At 50.2% G+C, this 20,765-nt stretch overlaps 1 protein-coding gene across 6 annotated transcripts in view; it reads left to right on the forward strand.

Moving 5' to 3' along the window:
• Positions 1–431: 431 nt before the first annotated feature.
• Positions 432–20,765, forward strand: part of PAX8 (paired box 8) — a 65,617-nt gene continuing 45,283 nt past the window's right edge. For 3 of the 6 annotated variants that reach the window (XM_069580369.1, XM_069580371.1, XM_069580373.1), the window contains exons 1-2: positions 442–564; positions 906–1,012. In XM_069580369.1, the coding sequence (XP_069436470.1) occupies positions 988–1,012 (25 nt within the window). In that variant the 5' untranslated portion in view covers positions 442–564; positions 906–987. Of the gene's footprint in view, positions 565–905; positions 1,013–20,765 lie in introns of all 6 variants that reach the window. The other 3 variants (XM_069580370.1, XM_069580374.1, XM_069580372.1) reach the window with 2 other exon arrangements.

The following is a 20,765-nucleotide window of genomic DNA, read 5'->3' on the forward strand; positions in this document are numbered from 1 at the left end:
GCTCCCCTGAGGCTGCTGATTCCTGCAGACAAGTCAAAGGTCAGCTCGCCCCGTCCCTTTATAACATACTTCCAGGTTGAGTTGTTATCTAGGCAATCTAGGCCCTCAGCTAGGCCTGTCCTCTGAACTCTTTCCCCAAGTTCAAATTCCTCAGGGAGCAAGAAAGGTGGCGGGCTTCACTGGCCCCAGAGGTTCCCAGAGACCCCTGTCCTCAAGCTCTAAAGCCTCCATCGCACACTCCTCAGATCTTTCCAGGCCTGCTGAGTTAGGGCTCAGCTGCCTCTCTCTCCTCTCTCCACTGGAAACAGAAGCTCCAGCGAATGTTTCTAACTCCTGAGTCCACTCAGCCATGTCCCCCTTGCAAAATCCTCCCCTTCCCGCACCCAGCCAGCCAATCGGCGGCCTGCGAGCCTCTCCAGACCCATCTCTCCGGGCCCCGGCGGGATAAAACCAGTCGGCGATGCCGGGTGGATGGGAACAAACTTCGGAAGGAGGAGAGACACGGGGTCCAGGGCACCCTCGAGGGCGGACCCGGGCAGTGAGGGCCTGTGGCCGGCCGGCCAGGTATGCCGCCCAGGGGTTGGCTGAAAGCTGAGTGGGAGAGAGGGGTGATTCGAGAAGGGAGAGGGTCCCAGGAAGCCCAGCAGCCTTTTCTCTCTCAAGTTAAACTGGATGAGGCTGGGGCAGCCGAGCGGAGGGCCCCGGGTTAGAGTTTGGCGCTGCCCAGCGGACCCCAATGCCGGCTCTTCCGGACAGGCTCATGGGTTAGGCCGGCCTGAGGTTGGCCACTCTTAGCCTGAAAATCCTGCGACCCCTGCCTGGCGATGAAAGCCTCTGGGTAGGGCCTGGGGAGGAGGTCTAAGGCGGCTGGCCGGAATCTCATAGCCGTGCCCGGGTCTGTGCAGGGCAGCGGCGTGGCGGCGGGTGCGGCGCGGACCTGCGTGAGGAAGCCCTGAGCCCTCGGCGGGCTGCGAGCGACTCTCCGGGATGCCTCACAACTCCATTAGATCCGGTAAGAACGCGGCGTGGCCGGGGACCCCCGGAGCCCCCGCGTCGCTGTGCGTCCGTGCGTGCGTTCGGGTCGGTGGGGCTCGCGGCTCAGTGGACCCCTTGCGTGGGGGCGCAGCTGGGGACGCCTCGGGCCTGGCTCTCCGCAGCGGCCGCCTCGCCACTCTCTTGGGCCCTGAGGTCTCCCCTCGGCCCGGCGGAACCGACCTCCCCAGGCCTGGGTTTCTGATGACCACCGGGAGGGGCGAGGAGCTCTCCGTGGGGTCAGAGGAGTGTCCTTCGCGTCCCATCCGCCTCTCGCCTGGCCCGTCAGAGTGGCCACCCTGCGCGCTCTCAGGCCCTACGCCGCGCCCCTGCTGGACTTGCAGCTCCCCTGCTCCCGACCTCTAAGCCCTCGTCCCCGGGTGCGCGCAGCTGTCTCCTGAGGCTCCCCGGGCGGGACCCTGAGCCCCGCGCACTTCTCCAGCCCACACGAGAGAAGCCCGCGGTCCGGGGCCCAGGAGCCGTGAGCGCACTGGAGGGCTATCGGACTCCTCCTTGCTCAACACCGGTCAGTAGGGGACCCGCGTGCGGGGCATCCGGCAGGGCGAGGACTGAGTCCTCCGCGGGCCGAATCCCGCTCCCCACCGGCATCCGGGTCCACGGCCTTCAAAAGCGCTCGGGGTCCCTGGCCGCGGCGCTGACTCTCCGAGACCTCCGGGCTTAGGTCGGGGTGGTCTGTGCCAGGAAGGAGCCGCAGGGCTGGGGCCGGTCGGCACAGTGGGCATGGCCCGCCGGGCCCTCAGCAAGTGTGGACAGCGAGCAGGAGTCACGGCCCGGTCCGCGGTGATGGATGGAGCCGGGCCAGCCGCGGGGAAGGCGATTTATGGGGCCAGGGCGCAACGCTATCGATTTGGGCCGGTGGAGTGAGAGGAAATCAATATTTCAGATGAATTCTCGGCGAATATGAAGTCCCGCTCGGCAAGCGGGACATTTGTTATAATAAGGAGGGTCGCATCGGGCGCTGCGCGCGGCTGAGATCTCAATTTAGCCCAGAGCGCCGCGGTGCTCTGGGACTGGAGGCGGAGGATCCACCGACACAGGCGCGGGGACCCCTGTGCACGCCCGAAGGTTTCTCATTCGGGTTCGCTCCACCACCGGAGACTGAGTCAGCAGCACGCTCCCTCCCGATCCCGGTGGCCGGAGGTGAGCGAGGCCACCGCAGTCCTGGCCCCGCTCTGCGGGCGCCCGGCCTTCGGGGAGCGGAGTGGAAATCTCACCAATGCTCCCGGGAGCGGCGGGGTCGGCGAGCCAGGAGACCCAGCGGAGCGCCTGGCACTCCTCACTCCGCGCCCAGGCGTCATAAAAGCTCCTTGACCACTTTCTGGGACCAGAACCAGGTTTCAGTCTCCTAGTCTTTAGCCTAATGCGGGTGTAACGACACACGTCGCCCTCGCCTCAGAATCAGGACTGGTCTCCCAGGCCGAGCGCGCGGCGCGGCGTCAGGTGCTGGATCCCACGCCAGGCTGGTTCCGCAGCTTCTGCTCCGCTCCGGGTTTCTTTCTACCCTTAAGCCACAGCCGACTTTCCCCTGACCGCTCTGGCGGTGATAAGAGTGGGTGCTCTCTCTCGGTCCTCGAATTTACAGTCCTGGACCAGACCTTTTCCTCTCTGTCGCTGCGTGAGAAATAAGACGATGTCACGGTCCCTCGGGTTGGCTGGATTTTGTTTTCACTACTGATTGTCATTACGGAAGCGCTCGTTAGAATACATGGAAATCAAGAGGGACAGAAGAAAGGGCACAATTTATTTTTACTTTATTTTTAATCAGCCCCAAACCCAGATGAAGAGACCCTGCTTTTCCATTAGCTCGGAAGCAATCGCCTTTGGGTTTGGGGAGGGAGCGGTTTCGCCCCTATCGCAGGCAGGGCCTGGGACAGAAGTATTTTCTGTCTAGAGGGGACTTCTTCAATCCTCTCCCCAAAACAAATAAAATAAGTCTGAGAGAGAGAGAAAGGCTTTCTCCTATAGTTTAATTTAATGCTAATGAAACAGAAGAAAATTGCTTAAAGCATAGCTCAAAAGATTCAAGGCTGTCCCCTGTTTCTTTTCCAAATCCTCTCTAGGTAAATCTGAGTGAGAGACCCTCCGTCTTTCCAATCACTTGACACGATTGTCTGTATTTAGAACTAAATTCACAAGCTGAGCCCTCCAGTTTTTTATAAGCCCATTTCCCTCGTTGGTCTTAGAGATTTCCTTCTTTCTCCCTTTCTGAGTTCATGGCTCTGCCTGGACTTTGCCTGGAGAAGCCTTCTTGAAGCTTTTCCCTGGAGCAAAATGGGGTGAAGGCGGCCGGCGGGATCTTTTCGCGGGAGCGAGGCCCAGCTCACCGTTTCAGATAGAACGAAACGCGCTGAGAAAAGTTTTGCTCGGCCTCTGCCGCCCCCGCTACTGCGGCTCACCCCAGGCTGATCTTGCTCCGCAGGGGGATCTTTAAAATTTCTTTTTTCCTCCCTACTGTTTTATTCTGAAGGGATGTAGAGAGCGAAGAGTGAATGAGTCTGATTTGCCGATGGTCAGCGATGGGATGAACGGTCCGTAAAATCCACCCGGAGTTTTGTAGCATCAAGGAACAGAGATCCCGAGCAAGAACTTTTCTTTAAAGAGTAAAAGATGCCACCTAAGTATTAGAATATAAACAGTACTACATCCGTGAGGAAGAGGGCTCAGTTAAAAAAAAGCAAGCAGGTTGTTATTAAAAGCTATGCACAGTAACTTTTCAGAAATCCTCTTCCCCCAACTCCTGAAAATATATTATTCAAGAAGTAAGATGAGACTTTCCATGAAGGAAAGAGTGTTTCTCTAACTTCCTTAGATCACAGACGGAAAGCCCCCCCCATACCCTCCTCTCGGTTTTAAAAAGGAGAAGCCAAGAAACTGTTTTCTTCCCAGGTTTGTTGCCTGGGTTGAAAATAAGGTCTAGGGATGAGAAAAGGTCTTGAGGAACATAAAGAGGCATTGGGGTTCCTCAATTCATCTTTGTTTGGAGATGGTCCATCCTCCAACCCTGCTCCAAGCAAGTTAATTAGGAGATAATTTAGCTACCTTGTGAATTAGTTTTAAGATAAGTATCTTTTCAAGCTTTGTCACTTTAATTGCCCCACTGATTGATAAGAAGTAATTATTTCTAATTGACACTTTTTTGATGTCTATTGGAAGCATTTATTTGGGACATTTTCAGGGTGGAAGGAAAGTTAATTAATTTTATCAGTCTATACCCAAAAGGACTGTACCTAATTTTACTGAGGAGGACAAAGGAAGTGGAGGGGGAAAAAAAAAACCACACAAATTAATCTCAGAAATTTAATTATTAAGAGATATTTTGGTTCAGAGGGGAGCACCTACCATTATAACTACATGTCAAAACTTTCTATTTATGGCCTCGAATCTTGAATTTTAATATGGCACGTGGTTTATGTGTATGCCTTTTCCCAGGAAAATACATCCCTTTATATACTGACTTCATTTTGGAGGTTACTCAGCTTTGTAATTAAATTTGTGAAAAGTAAGATCAAGGGAGCTCAGTACCCTCAGAATAAATGGTATCATTTTTGTAAGAGCAAATTGTAAGAAAGATTTACTAACCGTCATCCTTGCTCTGTAATTATTGATAGAGTTGGGTATAAAGGTGAAACTTTACTTACGGTGACATGACTTTTCATACCTAAACCTCAAATCTCGGAGTAAACAGTTTAATCATTCACATCCCTTAGAATGTGTTCGTGTGAAAGAAAAAGAAGGGAGAGACTAAAGAGAAAAAGAAAGACCCTGAAAGGAGACAATGAGGGAGGGGAGCCTAGAAGGGAAGAAGGTGATTGGAGAGGAAAAAGAAAGAACTCATTTCAGAAATGAAGGTAGCCAGGTACTTGGAAACTTTGCCATTCAATATAAGGAAATCAAAATCCTACCTTAAAACACGTCCTTTTGAATATGATCTCAACCACATTCCCTACACCCTCACCATCACCAGAACCCCCACTTGTTCATGCATAAAAAGGCAGGATCTTTGGGGACTGGCTGGTCCAATTTTGGGGTGTCTAGACATCAAAGTTTGGATTTGGTGCCCACGAAAAGGAAGCAAGAAAAGAGACATTGTGCTCTGGTGGCTTATAAAGAGATTTAAGTGTTGTTTATTTTTATTATTAAAGCCCCTGGGATCATTCCTAGTTCTGAACCCACAATCTTTTCCGTGGATTGACTTGTGACTCACTGACATAGGAAAACATTTCCACATTAATCCAAAGTGGAGACACACGCTCCCGCACACCCACGCATGCCTGAAATCAGAGCAGTTATCAGACATGATACTGTCCTGTCAGGTTCATTTCAGCCAGTGCCTGTTTCCATCATTTATGTTTAAAATCTTGTCTGCTTTTAATGATGTTTCTCCCGTATTACGTGGAGCGACAAGAATGAGGAAACACGTTAAATGAAAAGAAATTTAAAACTTACAAACAGCAGATAATATCGCATACCAACCTCACTATTAGTGAAACTGAAATAATGTATAAATAATGCAAAAAAAAATCAGCAAGGGAGAGTTTAGTAATGGAAAATTCCCCTGCAATTAAATGAAAGAGTAATTTAGTGGAGATATGCCTGGATGGATTAGCATTTATTAATTGGTTCTCATAAAAACAATTTGTGTGTGTATGTTTGGGGAGAGAGTGTTTAAAGTATGGATTTTTCATGGGAAAATTTCCTCAAATATTCATATCAAATTATGTAGCGATCACAGTCTATTTTGTGAAAAAATCCAGTTCTCTCACTGGCGAATTTCACCTGCACACAGAGAAAGTAGGGGTAAGGAAGAGAAACCCCTTGAGATCAAAAGAAAGAAGCGGGGTTCCTTTTTCTCTTGGGACATTTTCGGGCGTGAAACCAGTTGGCAGAGCCGGCTATGCTTAGGAACATCCAAACCGGTCCTGAGACGACTCCCAGGTGACCCATCTCCTCTGGGACATGACTAAGAAGCAGAGGAGGCTGCTCTGTGGCTCTGCCCCCCGCAACCCCGCCCCAGTCTGCTCCAGCATCCTCACCAGCTCAGGCAGGAATTGCAGTTTGTAATCTCAGCGAGGAGCTTGCTAGGGTTGACTGATGCGGGGATGTGTTTACTTTCTCTCGCCACAGTTGGTCTGTCTTCAGTTCTAAGCATTTTAAAGCTGCTCTATTTATCAATCCAAGAGGTACTGACTTCTCAGTTGTGCTGAGAAAGCTTTGAGCTCTGAGGTTCTGAGTACACAAAGAGATAAAAGACACAATTTCATTTAAGGGGGGAAAAAAGATGATTTTAAAAGGAGGAGGGAGGGGAGCGTGCCCCTCCCATTCCAGGCTACAGTTTGCTTTTGTTTTAGTTGAGATTGGGCGAAAGACTGTGTCTCAGCCCCCAGGAGCCTTCACTCCCTTCAGAGATACAACTTGGGGGTGTAAAGCTCCTTCAAAAAAGAGGAGGATGCAACCTCCCACTCAGAGCTCTTTGGTGGGGAGGATTCTTTCTAGAACACCTTGGCTCAGGTTCTTTTGGAGACGAAGTTAAAAAGACATTCTGCCTAGGAAGTAGGTGCAATGCCTGCTTCCAACAGACGTGCTAGGTGTTTCTTTTTTGGAAGAAAGAGTATAGAAAGCGCAGTCCAAGGGTCTCCTTGTTCCTGAAAACTTCACCCTCCCAGGCGAATCTCGGTTCCTCCAGTCCATGGTCAGTGACCCTACGGTAGAATTTCTGGATCAGGGTGGAGTGGGCAGGGGCATCCACAATTCCTTATTTATCTGTGTTCTTAATTGTATACTGGGTCGTCCCTGGTGGCTCAGTGGTAAAGAACCCACCTGTCAATGTAGGAAATCCAGCTTCGATTCCTGGGTCGGGAAGATCCCCTGGAGAGGGAAATGGCAACCCACTCCAGTATTCTTGCCTGGAGAATCCCATGGACAGAGGAGCCTGGTGGGCTACAGTCCTTGGGATCGCAGAGTCGGACACGACAGAGCAGCTAAACTTGTTGTGTTATGTTTAGTCACTGAGGTCCAGAGTCAGGGCTGACAAGTCTTTGGGGGTTTCTTAAAACCCCTCCAGACCCCTCCCTTGGTCAGGTGGGCCACATGAGCAAATGTCTCTTACCGGCACTATGGATCAGAAAAATCATGGTAGAAAGGTTTCTGTTTTAAACCACCTTTGGACACTAAGTATGGGCTTTACTTTGACTGGGGCTTCTTCCCCACGAAGGACAAAGGGCCTGGGTACACACCAGTGTCTCCTTGCCACGGCATGTCTCAGATCAAAGGGAGGGAAATTCAGGGGTCCTCCAGTGATATGTGGGTCTTGTTTCTGTGTTAATGCTGGAGGGTCCTCCGGAGGTCCTGAATACCATGGAAAATGCCAAGGATCATCAAGGCTCCGCACAGCCTGCCCACGGCTGCGGCAGCTCTGCCTATGCCTCATTCGTATCCAAAGAAAGAGGTGCGATACACAGTGCTGAGCACACCGTGGCACTTAGGGAGCCCTTGGTAAATGTAAGTTCTGAATATTTTATCTCTGAGGGCTATTGCAGGTGTGGAATTCTGCTGGGAGTGAGCACATCCATCATCTCATTTAATTCTCAGGAGCCACCAGGCAGGTGTGTTACGGACATTTTTACAGAAGAGAGGAGCACTCGTGCTCAGTGAGGCTGATGTGTCTGCAGCTCCCTCTCCACTGTCTTCTTTCTCAAAGTCCAGCTCATCAAAACTCCCCGCATCGCTAGATGGCTTCACGCCTGCAACTCTATTGGGAACTTAGGCCAGCATCTTGGGGCAGGAGGCTCAAGGATTCTTACCAATAGAATCAGATAGGACCATCAGTCTGTTGGCTTGGTTTCCTTATCACCGTCCCTAAAGCTCCAACTCAGTTAAAACAGACTATTCTCAGTCTTCCCATCTGCAAAATGGGGGCAGTGGTCCCTATCTGGATGTCCCTCCTGGAGGTCCTGTGAGGAGGAAGAAGATGGTCAGCCACTCAGGAAAAGCAGAGAGAGGGTGCTTTCTTTTAACACATCCCCTCCAGTGCTGCCATGTTTCCACCTGCATCAAAAAGAGCGGCTACCCTCAAGAACCTCAGAGCTCCAGCGGTGCAATCCTTCAGCGCACGGTACTTACACAGCAGTATATGCAGAGCAATGCCGAGGTTGTGAATTTAAGTCTCACCTAGAGCATGACCCTTTGGGCTTCCCAGGTGGCACCAGTGGTAAAGACTCTGCCTGCAATGCAGGAGACCCAGGTTCGATCCCTGTGTCACGAAGATCCCCTGGAGAAGGGAATGAGAACCCACTCCAGTATCCTTGCCTGGAGAATTCCAGGGACAGAGGAGCTTAGCGGGCTACAGTCCATGGACTTGCAAAGAGTCAGACACGACTGGACGACTAACACTTGCACAAGTACCTCCATAAATCATAGACCATCAGGGAACTTGCTTCCTTGGCATTTCCAAACCCCACTGGGCCTGCCTGCTTGGCTACATTTCAGAGACTAATAAATTAGTGGAAATGATGGACACAGGTTCAGAATTACTGGGAAGACCAAATCACAAAGTCAGGGGTGGTTGCTGGGTGCCCTCTCCGTGGGCAGCAAGTGGGGAGCCCTTGGGATACCAGATCTTATTTCCCCAAGTTTAGGTTCATTCCCTCTTCTGCTTCCTGAGGGTTCCTCTCACTCAAGAGTTCAAAATTAAGTCATCTGCTCCTTTGGCGCTTCAGCCAAGGTTCCACTTGTACCAGGAGCTGGAAAGGGAGTTGTTTTGTCCCTTTTTGCTGTGGAATGCAACTGCCCAGCTCCTGGCTGCTTGCATTTCTCAGAAGCAAACCCATCTTTGATTTAAGCAGAGAAAGACATGGAGAGACAAAACTACTTCTTCCCTCCCTTCCTTTTAAAAATTTTTATTGGCGTATAGTTGCTTGACAATGTTGTGTTCGTTTCTGCTGTACAGTAAGGTGAATCAGCCATACATATACATAGATCCCCTCGTTTTTGGATTTCCTTCCCATTCAGGTCACCACAGAGCGCTGAGTAGGGTTCCCCGTGCTATACAGTAAGTCCTCATTAGTTATCTATTTGTTACATGGCAGCGTATATATGTCAATCACAGATCTCCCAACTCATCCCACCCAGCCCTTTCCCCCTTGGTTTCCATACGCTTGTTCTCTATGTCTGTGTTTCTATTTCTGCCCTGCAAATGAGATCATCTCTACCATTTTTCTAGATTCCACGTGTGTGTGTTAATGTACAATATTTGTTTTTCTCTTTCTGACTTACTTTACTCTGTGACAGTCTTCTACGAATTATGCCTTTTGCAGAGACATGGATGGACCCCCTTCTTCTCTAACTCTGTTCCTTTTCTCTCCTGTCCTCAGCTCCAGCACTCCTCCGTGTTCTCTTCTGCACTTGTTTCCCTAAGTGGCCTTGGAGTGACCTGAGTCGTTAGTGCTAATTAGTCCACCGGGATGTATTGCTACTGTCAGGCCCACACAGCAGAGTGGTTGGGAGCTGGTTGGGTGACGCATTTGAGGGACAAACAGCTTAATCTGCTGTCATCGTGTGAACTGCGTGTTTGCACACACCCAGGGCCCACTGTGTGTGTTGCATTTTGATTCCTTGGCTTCTTTGAGAGAACTATTATTCCTCAGATCAACTCAGGGCTGGCTGTGAGGTGTCAAGAGGGCGAAGGACTTTTGAAGTCACTGTGAAGCCAGGTCCTGTGAATGAATTCCTTTCCATCTCTGAAGGCGGTTGAGGGGGTGCCTCCAGAGGGGCTTTGCCCGTGAGCCTGACCCTGCTGCTTTCTTGCTGTGTGATTTTAGGCAAGTCAGTTGTCTTTCTGGGGAGAGTTTCCCCTGTATAAAAGACGGGCATATTGCAGGACTTCTAGGAAACACTGAAAGTGAAACCAGTTTCCTCACCTGGCACATAGCAACTACTCAAGAATTTTCCCCTGTTCCGATACATGGATACCTGGGGAGAAGAGTCCTTCTAAATTCTCCAGGACAGATGTTCAAACAAGACACGGTTTTAGCACTTCCTGTGAAACTCTCCATGTGTAACTCGAAACCCTGTGTCAAAATTTTGCTCCAGTTAAGATTTAGGACAGGGTTTCCCTGGTGGCTCAGTGGGAAAGAATCGCCTTCTAGTGCAGGAGACACAGGTTCGATCCCTAGTCCAGGAAGATCCCACATTCCACAGAGCAACTAAGCCCATGTGCCTTAACTATTGAGCCTGCCCTGTAGAACCTGGGAGCTGAAACTACTGAGCCCACGTGCCCTAGAGCCTGTGCTCTGCAAGAAGAGAAGCCCCAGCACAGCAGCTGAAGAGTAGCTCCTGCGTGTCACAATTAGAGAAAAACCAGCGCAGCAATGAAGACCCAGCACAGCCAGAAATAATAAAAATAAATTAAGGGGAAAAAAAGATTTAGGACAGACATGTTAATATTCTACTTGGACAAAATCATAGACCTGCAGTCTAGGGGTGTTGGATTAAATGAAAGGATTCATGAAAAGTGCTGACTCAGAGCCCTGTGGCTATGATCAGCTGCTACCCCAATCCACTCTGAAAAAGGAGTCCTTGTTTCCTTTTACCAGAAAACCCAATCATCGGGGAAGCAGCAGGTTCATGATAGAATGGGCTGTCTGTGGATTTTATGTTGGCATCCAGAACATTCTAGGGTTTTGGTAGAATTGGCCTTAGAAAAAGGATGAACTAGAGTGAGCATGCATCTGTGATGTATGTGTAGCTGAGATAGGACCAAAGCGAGATGTGCTTTGAGTGTGTGCGTGCATGCTCAGTTGCTTCAGTTGAGTCCAACTCTGCGACTCCGTGAACTGTAGCCCGCCAGGCTCCTCTGTCCATGGGATTCTCCAGGCAAGAATACTGAAGTGGGTTGCCATGCCCTCCTCAGGAGGATTTTCCTGACCCAGGGATAGAACCCACATCTCCTGCATGCCTTGAGTCCTGATTCCTAATTGATCCAGAACCATATGTTTAAGCAAAAAAAAAGAATTCATGAATTTTCTGCTTTCTTTCTCCTTCTCTCAATCTCCACCCCTACCTTCTGTCTGATATTTTCCTACTTTGTGTAATAGTAATCCAGCTTTGGCACCATAGCAAACCCTGGTTGACATTTAAAAGTCTGGAATTAGCTAAGCAAGAGATTTCTGACTCCAGCTCTGTTGTGCTCTTTCCCTTGAACCTGAGATTGTTCTTGATGACTGTCAAAATGGAGATGGCAGGAATGGGGTGGTTTCCTGACAAGTCCTCGGGGCAGCTGGCTGTGACTTCGAATTGGAGGAAGAGGCTGGGGGGAGGATGCTGGGGCAGGAGAGACACTGAGGTCAAGCTGGAATCTGAAGGTCAAAGCTTTCATCCAATTTCACAAGCGCTTGTGGATGTTACCTGCCATGTGCAGAGCATCATGCCGTTGCTGGTGACACCCAGTGCCAGGGTAGTCCAGGCAAATGAGAGGGGTGAGAGGCACCATCTTGGAGCAGGGAGCTAAAGTCTTATGATTCCCTGTCAAAGGATCAAACACACAGTACCAGGGCTGAAAATAATCAGACAAAACAATTCAGTGTCTGGACGAGGACTGCAAACTAACAACCCAAACAGTGGGAGCATTAAAGGTCATTTATAGCCAGGAGCCACCCCAGCGCAGTCATGTGGTTGCTGATAACAGATAAACCTCATCTGGCTTTCTGGAGCCTGACTGATCTCTGGAGAAGTCACTGTTCAAGAAAGGCAGCATGTGAGGCTGTGTTGGATCAGTCAGCTCCATGACAGTGTACACCGGGGCTCTGGGTGGCTGGCCAGCTTGTGGCAAAATGTTGCAGAATTGTAGGTGCAAACGGCGTGGACCAGATCAGAACTTTGCTGGGCACATCTAATGCTTAACCCCCGTGTGTTCAGAGATTTGCAGATTTTATAAGACATCTCCCTTTAGGCAGAGTGACAAGACCTGGGTCCTTCCAGTCCCCCGTCCTCTGGTGATATGAAAGTGAAAGTGTCAGTCGCTCAGTTGTGTCCGACTCTTTGCAACCCCATGGATTATAGCCCACCAGGCTCCTCTGATCATGAAATTTTCCAGGTAAGAATACTGGAGTGGGTAAGCCATTCCTTTCTCCAGGGAATCTTCCCAACCCAGGGATGGAACCAGGGTCTTCTGCATCACAGGATATGATAACACCCCAGAGATCCCACAAGCCGCTCATCTCCTGCTGGCCTCAGAGTTGTCTGGACAGGTGCCCCCAACTGGAACAGACATTCTCTGGGTCTTGGGGTTCACCCTCTTGTTGAGTGTCACCCTCTCTAGAGTCTTCCTGGAGCCACACAGTTGCCACCCTGATTACTTCATCACAGCTGCTTTCCTCGGAGTCTGACTGGTCGGCTTGGCTGGAAGGTATCCATCCCCCCAGGAAAGCTTAAGCAGGAGCGTGGTGAGCCCCTGCCCACGCTGCTCTCTGTCCCCACCTTCCGGGAAGTCACTCACTGTCCTACCGTGTACACACGATTGCACACAGCCTTGTATTATTTACAGACTGTTTTCTGTGTGTTCATTAGCCTGCCCTGCATAGAAGCCTGGGAACCTCTTTACCCTGGATGTTTTCGTGTGTGTGTGTTAGTTACTCAGTTGTGTCCAACACTTGTGACTCCATGGACTGTAGTCTCCCAGGCTCCTCTGTCCATGGGATTCTCGAGGCAAGAATACTGGAATGGATTGCCATTCCCTTCTCCAGAGAATCTTCCCAACCCAGATATCCAACCCAGGTCTCCTGCAATGCAGGCAGATTCTTTACTGTCTGAGCCAGCAGGGAAGCCCCGTGCCCCTGGATGGAGGTGGCCAAAGATACGGGTCCTTGCGGGCTAGGCACATGTGGTCTGAATCCCTTTCAGACAGTGGGCACCTGTGTGACCTCAGGAGCCCCTCACCAGTAAAGCAGACCCATGATTCCTGCCTCAGTGGGCGGCTGGGGGGCCTGCTGGACCTCGCATCCATGATACCTACATCTCAGCCATCCTTAACACATGCCGCTCAAATGCCACCTCCCCTTAGAGGCTTCCACAATTCCTCTCCTTCTCCCCAGTGTCTTTAGTACCTTATTTTTATGGCATGTTTTGCAGCCTACTTTGTATAAGAATGTCTGTTTCTATACCTCTCACCTTCTAGACTTGAGGATGGGATGTCACAGAAGCCTTGTAGGTTCTGTTACATCAAATTGGCTACCTGGACCCAGAGTTGTTCAAGGCCAGGAGGGTGAAGCCCTGTTGCTCCATTTTACCGACAAGGAAACTGAGGTCAGATAACTATGCCGTGTCCCAGATGGCATAGGTTAGTGGTAAAGGAATGGCTCCATGCCTATAACTGGGACTCTCGTGATATGGTGCTCCCTTTTGAAGGGTGGCATGGGGTACAGTGAAAGCTGACCCAGGGGAATGAGAAGAAGGAGCCCCCTAGTTTCTGACTGGATGGGCAAAGCCCAATGACAGCTGCCAAGACAGACAGAAGTGCACACACATATACACTCATACTCACACCCACATGTATGCACACACACACACACGCTCCCATACACACCAGTGTACAGAGACTCGGACATACAGACACATCACACAACCGAGGCTGAGACTAGCATGAGTCACCAAAGCATGCAAAGTGCAAAATTTAAGGAGGTCCCACTCTTGGGCTCATTAAAGGACAGAATCAGCCCTGAAAGCAAGTGCCCCCTTAAATACTATACCCTGGGTTCCTGGCTGTCCTCACCCTGGTCCACAGCCTATGATACACACACCTACCCAGTTATACCTACACTCTCACACACATGGATGACAAGTGCTCACACACATACATGCATGCATACAAGACTCACCCTTTCATACACATAAGCACATGTGTGTGCCAGAACATTTTCCTTGGTTTGGGAGTGATGCAAATGATGGCCAAAGAAATCTCTGCTGTCAGAGACCCCAAGAGACTTGGTTGTGAAATTATAGGAGCAATTGACGAGAGCTGACTGAGTCCATGACTCTAGACACAGTGAAGAAAGTGAGGTTCCAAGAGGTCCAGGGAGCCTGCAGTATGTTGAGTATCAATTCTGGTCAGTCTAGCCTGCGGTTACTGACTTGTAACCTCCATGTTCTTGAAATCTGTGGTTTGAAGTCTGAGCAGAGAAACTCCACTGTCCAGTCATGACCTCTGCTCCACCCCCCTTAGATTATGGGACCTCTGTGGCTGTGGAGCCCTGCAGAGACCTTGTTTTCAAATGAGACCCAAGGGCAGTCAGTCACTGGCACAGGTTGCTTGTCTGGCCAGTGTCAGAGCCGCTGGAAATACTCAGGCTCTGGGCTTCATGGCAGCTCTGCCCAAGCAAGGAAAGTGTTACCAAGAGTGTGAGCAACAGCAGCAGGACTTGGACTTGCCTGTTCAGGAATCTGACCCCTTGCTTCCCCAAGGATGACAACATGGAAGACAGCTGGCGGAAAACTGTCACTGGTGGGCTCCTTGGCTCAGACAGCGAGAATGTCCTTGCTCAGAATCCCTGGGAGCCCTGCCCTGGAACCTTAGGAACACGCACGCCCTGTGTACTAAACTAGTAGGTGCAACGTGAGCAGGAACCACAGTCTTGTGGACTAACAATGCCACACCGTACTTGTTGCAGCATCACAGGAACTGATCACTACAAACAGTGTGGTCATAGGAAATATTTCATGCATTTGATCAACAAACATTTGTATAACTTCCATAAATCAATTCTTGAACAATGTTTCCCTGCGGAGTGGGCAAAGGTACCCACTTGTGGATATGATGAGTAATGAGTAGTGGTGGCAGGAAAAACTACATTTATGGATAAAATACCTTTGAGTTAAAGGAGCATTTTTTTCCCTCTCTAGTGGCCACTACCTCATACTTTTTCTTGGGTCCTAGGAGTTGATTTAGCATGCATGTGTACTTAGTCGCTCAGTCTTGTCTGACTCTTTGTGACCTCATGGACTGTAGCCTGCCAGGCTCCTCTGTCCATAGGATTTCCCCGGCAAGAGTACTGGAGTGGGTTGCTATTTACTTCTCTAGGGATCTTCCTGACACAGGGATTGAGCCCATGTCTCCTGCATTGGCAGGCAGGTTCTTTACTACAGAACCTCCTGGGAAGCCAGGAGTTGATTTAGCAGCATGTTCTAATTTCCCTAGGTTGAGTTTGCTGTGGTGTTCCTGGAAGAACACTGTGTGAGACCCTCCAGATGCCCCAACCCTTGGGAACAGCTGAGGTCAATATGAGACTGGTGTTACCTGACATCCACACAGTGACCCCAATTCTGTGAAATGATGAGGTCCCCATGCCTGTGTCAGAGCATCCTGAGCATATCCATCATGGGGAATTTACATTGCCACCATCCAAAGAGAAGATGTGCCCCTTCCTCTCATCTTTACTTTCCCTGACAAACCCCCTTCTTTCCAGGCACTTGGTATAATATAGCGCCCATGTATCAGTCATTTAGGAGCCCAGTCACTTTGTGGACCATAAGGACATACACAGAAAAGGCAGGCTCCTGGATTGGGGTATCCTGGCACTCAGCTGCCTGCGTCCATTCGCCCATCACACCTTGAGCAGTTGCTCCTTTGTCTCATTCTCAGCTTCCCTTGCATACACCTAGAGCCGTGTCATCTCCACTCAAGATTTTCTCTGAAGATCCTGTCACCTCTGACCTTTCCATCCCCGTCACCTGTCTTAGTCAGCCTGGGCTTTGATGTCAAAATGCCACAAACTATGTGGCTTAAACAACAGACACCTATTTCTCAAGCTCTAGAGGCTGGAAGTCTAGGGGGAAGTGCCAGCATGGTCAGGCTCTGATGAGGGCGCTCTTCCCAGTTGCAGATGGCTGCCTTCTTGCTGTGTCTTTGCATGGGTTTTCCTCAGTGCAGGGGACTAAAGAGAGAGAGCTCTGGTGTCTCTTCCTCCTCTTACAAGGGCACTAATCCCGTAATGAGCCGCCTACTCTCACAACTTCATCTGACCTTAATCATCTTCCAGAAGCCTCCACCTCCAAATATTACCATATTAGGGGTTAGGTCATCAACATATGAATTGAGATGGACACAAACGCTCAGCCCATGACACCAGCCATAGAAATCATGGTATATTTTTCTTCCTTTTGGATGCACAGGCCACTTTGTCCACCCTCCAGAGGTGCTTCTGTTCCCTGCCCTCTACTCCTGTGACGCACCTGTTTCCGCTCCTCCTGGCCTTTTTCACTTCTACGTGGGTCTCCCTGTGGACCCTGTGCCTGCATCACTCCAGGTTTTATTGTAGCTTCTAAGGGTCCATCTGTAGTCGCTTCATCTCTGACTCTGACTCCCTGGCAAGCCTGTACCTGCCTGGCAGTGCCTGGCACGTGTGTCTCACCTCACCCCCACCAATCATGCTCAGTTACTCCCAATTCTTATGATGTGCTCTCCCCGAACCTACATTCCCAGCCACAGAAGCCTAGAGTTCTCACTCCTGTCTCAAAGGGCATTGCTACTCTAATATTCAGCCCAGTAAGTAAACATCCACTGAGTCCTTCAGTATGGCAGGCATGGAATTTAGCTATGGGATTATAGGGCTCAAGAACCATGCTTCTGCATTTATGCTGACATTCTAGAGAGGAAAGCAAACTGGGCTTTTAGCCACAGCACAGAGAGAGAGTGAGGGTTTCAGTCCAGAGAGGCACAAAATGCTGAGCTAGGAGGTGGTGGCATGCTGGGCTGTGAGTGGATGGCGGATGGGAGCCTGCCCTGAGACAGGGGCAGAAATCCACCAGGGACTCAGGAGGGACAAGTGGGAGCAGAGATGTGATGTCCTAGGAGTGTGGGCAGGTTCCAGGACTCAGGGTCAGCCCTGCCCATAGCAGACAGCAATAGCAAGACAGGTGGGTTCAGACAGACTGTGTGGGGCTTGGACCAGAGGGGCCAGATGAAAGAGTTCACTCTAACCCTGCCATCACCAAGTCTGAGTCCAGTGCACTCAATATGCATGGGGGGTGGGGAGCTTTTCACTTGCTGTGCATGGAAACTGCCGTCCTCCGCTAGCTGGACTCCACGTTTCTCTTGTTGCTGATTTCCAAATTCCTTTTAGTTCTCTTGTTAGAGCCACATACCCACTTACTCTGTCTTCTTTGGGCTTTGTGGTATTTTTATTAAGTGGAACAGCTTGGCAATGGTCTGTGATCACTAGGTGATTCACATTATCAAAATGTTCTGGTTTCCCTCCTTTTCCAGTCCTGTTACAGAGAATCTGAGTCTGGTGATTTTCCAAATTCATCTTCTAGTCCTGCTAACTCTTCCTTTGCATCCAGTCATTAGCAGGTATTTGTGGGCAAACCGCTGGTGAGCAACCCGAGAAGCTTTGATCTCACCCCTCTGACCCTATTTCCCACTATTTCTGTATGCAAACTCATGTTCCAGCCAACTAGCCTTTGTTTCCAAAATACACCATGTACATTGCCACCAATGTGCCTCTGCCCAGTCAGTGGCAGCTGCCTGGAACTTTATCCCCACCCCCTTACTCCCCTTCACAATGCCCTGTTCATGTTCTTTGGGGTTGGCCAAAAAGTTTGCTCGGTTTTTTCCATGTTACAGAAAAACCCAAACAAGCTTTTTGGCCAACCCAAGACTTCCTTGGGCTTCCCAGGTGGCTCAGTGGTAAAGGATCAGCCTGCAACATAGGAACGCAGGTTCGATCCCTGGGTTGGGAAGATCCCCTGGCAGAGGAAATGGCAACCCACTCCAGTATTCTTGTCTAGAAAGTCTTGTGGACAGAGTAGCCTGGCGGGTACAGTCCATAGGGTCCCAAAAGAGTCAGACACGACTTGGCAACTCAACAACAAGACTTCCTTAAACCAAACCCTCCCTGTCTGATACCCTCACATTTAGTGACCATTCTGTCTGACCGCCCACTTCACCTGCCTCTCAGCTAGAATAAGGACTCTTCTAGTTGTCTCTGCATCCCCAGCATTCCTCTAAAATCCTATAGGGAGTGAGGGTCCCATATAACTTCATGATGGTGGTTTTCGCAAAATTCTCTCATAACATGCTTCGTTCTCTTCCTAGTTGACCTAACTTGTCTATCTGAAGTTTTAAATGAAGTTTTCCCAATTGAAATATACTTGATCTTTTCACATGATATTACAGTAATTACTCTCCTATTTTTCTTCATAGTAAGTGGCCACTATGGAACTGAGGTGGGGGCTTCCTAGGTGGCTCAGCAATAAAGAATCTGCCTGCCAGTGCAATAGACCTGGGTTTGATCCCTGAGTTGGGAAGATCCCCTGAAAGACAAAATGGCCACCCACTCCAGTATTCTTGCCTGAAAAATTCCATGAACAAAGGAGCCTGGCAGGAGTTGGACATGACTTAGTGACTAAACAAGCAAGATGTATGCTAGATGCTTAATAAATATTTGCTAAATGAAAGAACCTTTTTGAAAACTTGCTTTCTACAAATATTTCTCAAGCGTGGTCTCTAGTCTAGCATCAAAGGCTCCTGGGGCTCTGTTACACAGTGTGGTGCCCTGGAATCTGCCTCCTTCACTGGCTTCCCATGTTGCCACTGTGGATCAGCATTGGGGAACCCGTGATCTGAAGTCAGCCCGCCGCAAGTCCCAGCTGGAAGTTAATCCCGTGTGGAGTCTCTCATGCCGGCCTTCTGGGGAGAGCGTCAGTCCTTCTATGTGCCTGGCAACTCCTCTGCTGGGAGAGCTCCCATCTGGGTGTGGACAGGAGTGGGTCAGACTCAGGAACAGTCTCAGTTTCGCTCTGAACTATGTGTGCTGAGTCTCTTCAGTCGCGTCGACTCTTGGAAACCCCATGGACTGTAGCCAGGTTCCTCTGTCCATGGGATTCTCCAGGCCAGAATACTGGAGAAAGTATCCATGCCCTCCTCCAGGGGGTCCTCCTGAGCCATGGATCAAACCCGCATATCTTATGTCTCCTGCATTGACAAGTGAGTTCCTCACTGCTAGTGCCACCTCCTTAACTATCCAAGGTGGTGTCCTCAACTACAAGGGGGCTTCCCCAAGCCTGCTCTGCCTGTTCAGAGCTCGAACCTGGTTGATCTCTGGGTGTGTTTGCTGGAGCTGCTGTAACAAAGTACCACAAACTAGGGGCTTCACAACAGACATGCATGGTCTCATGGTTCTGGAGGCTGGAAGTCTGAGGTCAAGATGTTGGCAGGGTTGGTTTCATCTGAGGGCTGAGAGGGAGAATCTGTTCAGTGTTGCTCCTCTAGCGTCGGTGATGTGCTGGCCATGGTTGGTGTTCCTTGGCTTGCAACAGCATCACTCTGATCTTCTCATGGCATTCTGCCCATGTCTCTCTCTCTCTCTCTGTGTCCAAATTTCCTCTTTTAAAAGGATGTGGCCACAATGAATTAGGGCTCACCGTGATGACTTCACCTTAACTTGATCATCTACAGAGACCCTATTTCCGTATATGGTCACATTCTGAAATGCTGGGGCTTAGGACATCCATGTGTGAGTTTTGGGGGAGCACAGTTCAATGTGTAACAGTCTGAGTGTTGCTGGTGGTAGGTCTAGCTCAGTCCCACTTTAGCCTCTTTGGGTTTGCATGATACCAGCTGTAGAAGCCCTGGTTTGGGACTGACCGAGAGAGAAGTGGACTTCTCTGTCGGTCCAGCAGTTGAGAATCTGCTTGCCAGTGCAGAGGACACAGATTCAACCCTTGGTCCGGGAAGATTCCACATTCATGGGGCAACTAGGCAGGTGTGTCACAAGTACTGAGCCTTCATGCCCTAGAGCCTGTGCACCACAACCAGAGAAACCACTGCCATGAGAAGCCCCTGCATCCCAACTTGAGAGTAGCCCCCACTCAGCACAACCAAAGAAAGCCTGCATGTAGCAGTGAAGACCCAGCACAGCCTAAGAAAACAAACAAACAAATCTAACACTAACAAAACAAGGGGGAGAAGTGACACCTGTTCTTGAGGGATTTCTTGTTGCTCACAGCCCCATAACCCCATGGAGGAAGGGCCTCTGCTTCCCAAACTCAAAACCCACGGATAAGAGCTTCCAGACTTGGTTTCCCCACAGAAGAAAATCAAGTGACAAGCAAACTGGTAACAGGACCAGGACTCTTCCAGGGTGCGCCTGGGCTCAGAGTACCGTTGTCCGTCACCCGCGCTGCCATCTTCCTTCACTGTCGGCCAAGATGGCCCTAGGTGAGATGGTGCTGAAATCCCACAGGGCCCGCTGGGCTGTGGAATGAATGGGACCATGGTTCAGAAAACATGAGTCCTGCCTGGGCTCTGCCGTGAAGTGAGTCTGTGGCTTCAGGCAGGTGACCTCCCCTCCTGGCTGGGGACCCTCTCGGATGTGGCCCACAGCCTGGCACTCGCACATGTCCCCCTCCGTCGTCGGTCAGCGGAGCATCTTTGTCTTCCATCACTCAGGTCATGAGCAGCCTGAGGGCCCACTGTGTGCCTCTCCCTTCATCTTTCCATAGGTGGCCCCGAGCTTCTCCCGTGGAAAACTTGCCCACCGCCCCCCCCAGCAGAGCTCTCTTGCACCCCCTCTAGTATCAGCAGTTCCTGGCCTCCATTCTCAGGCCTGAGGGCAATCTTGCCGTTGTGGATGTCAGGACTAAAAGGACAGTAGAGACGATCTGTGCCTTTCAAGCCAGATGAGGAAAGCAAAGTACAGGCAGGAGGGCCCCAGAGCCGGTGC

The sequence above is a fragment of the Ovis canadensis genome, chromosome 3, assembly GCF_042477335.2.
Source record: "Ovis canadensis isolate MfBH-ARS-UI-01 breed Bighorn chromosome 3, ARS-UI_OviCan_v2, whole genome shotgun sequence".
Lineage (NCBI taxonomy): Eukaryota > Metazoa > Chordata > Mammalia > Artiodactyla > Bovidae > Ovis > Ovis canadensis.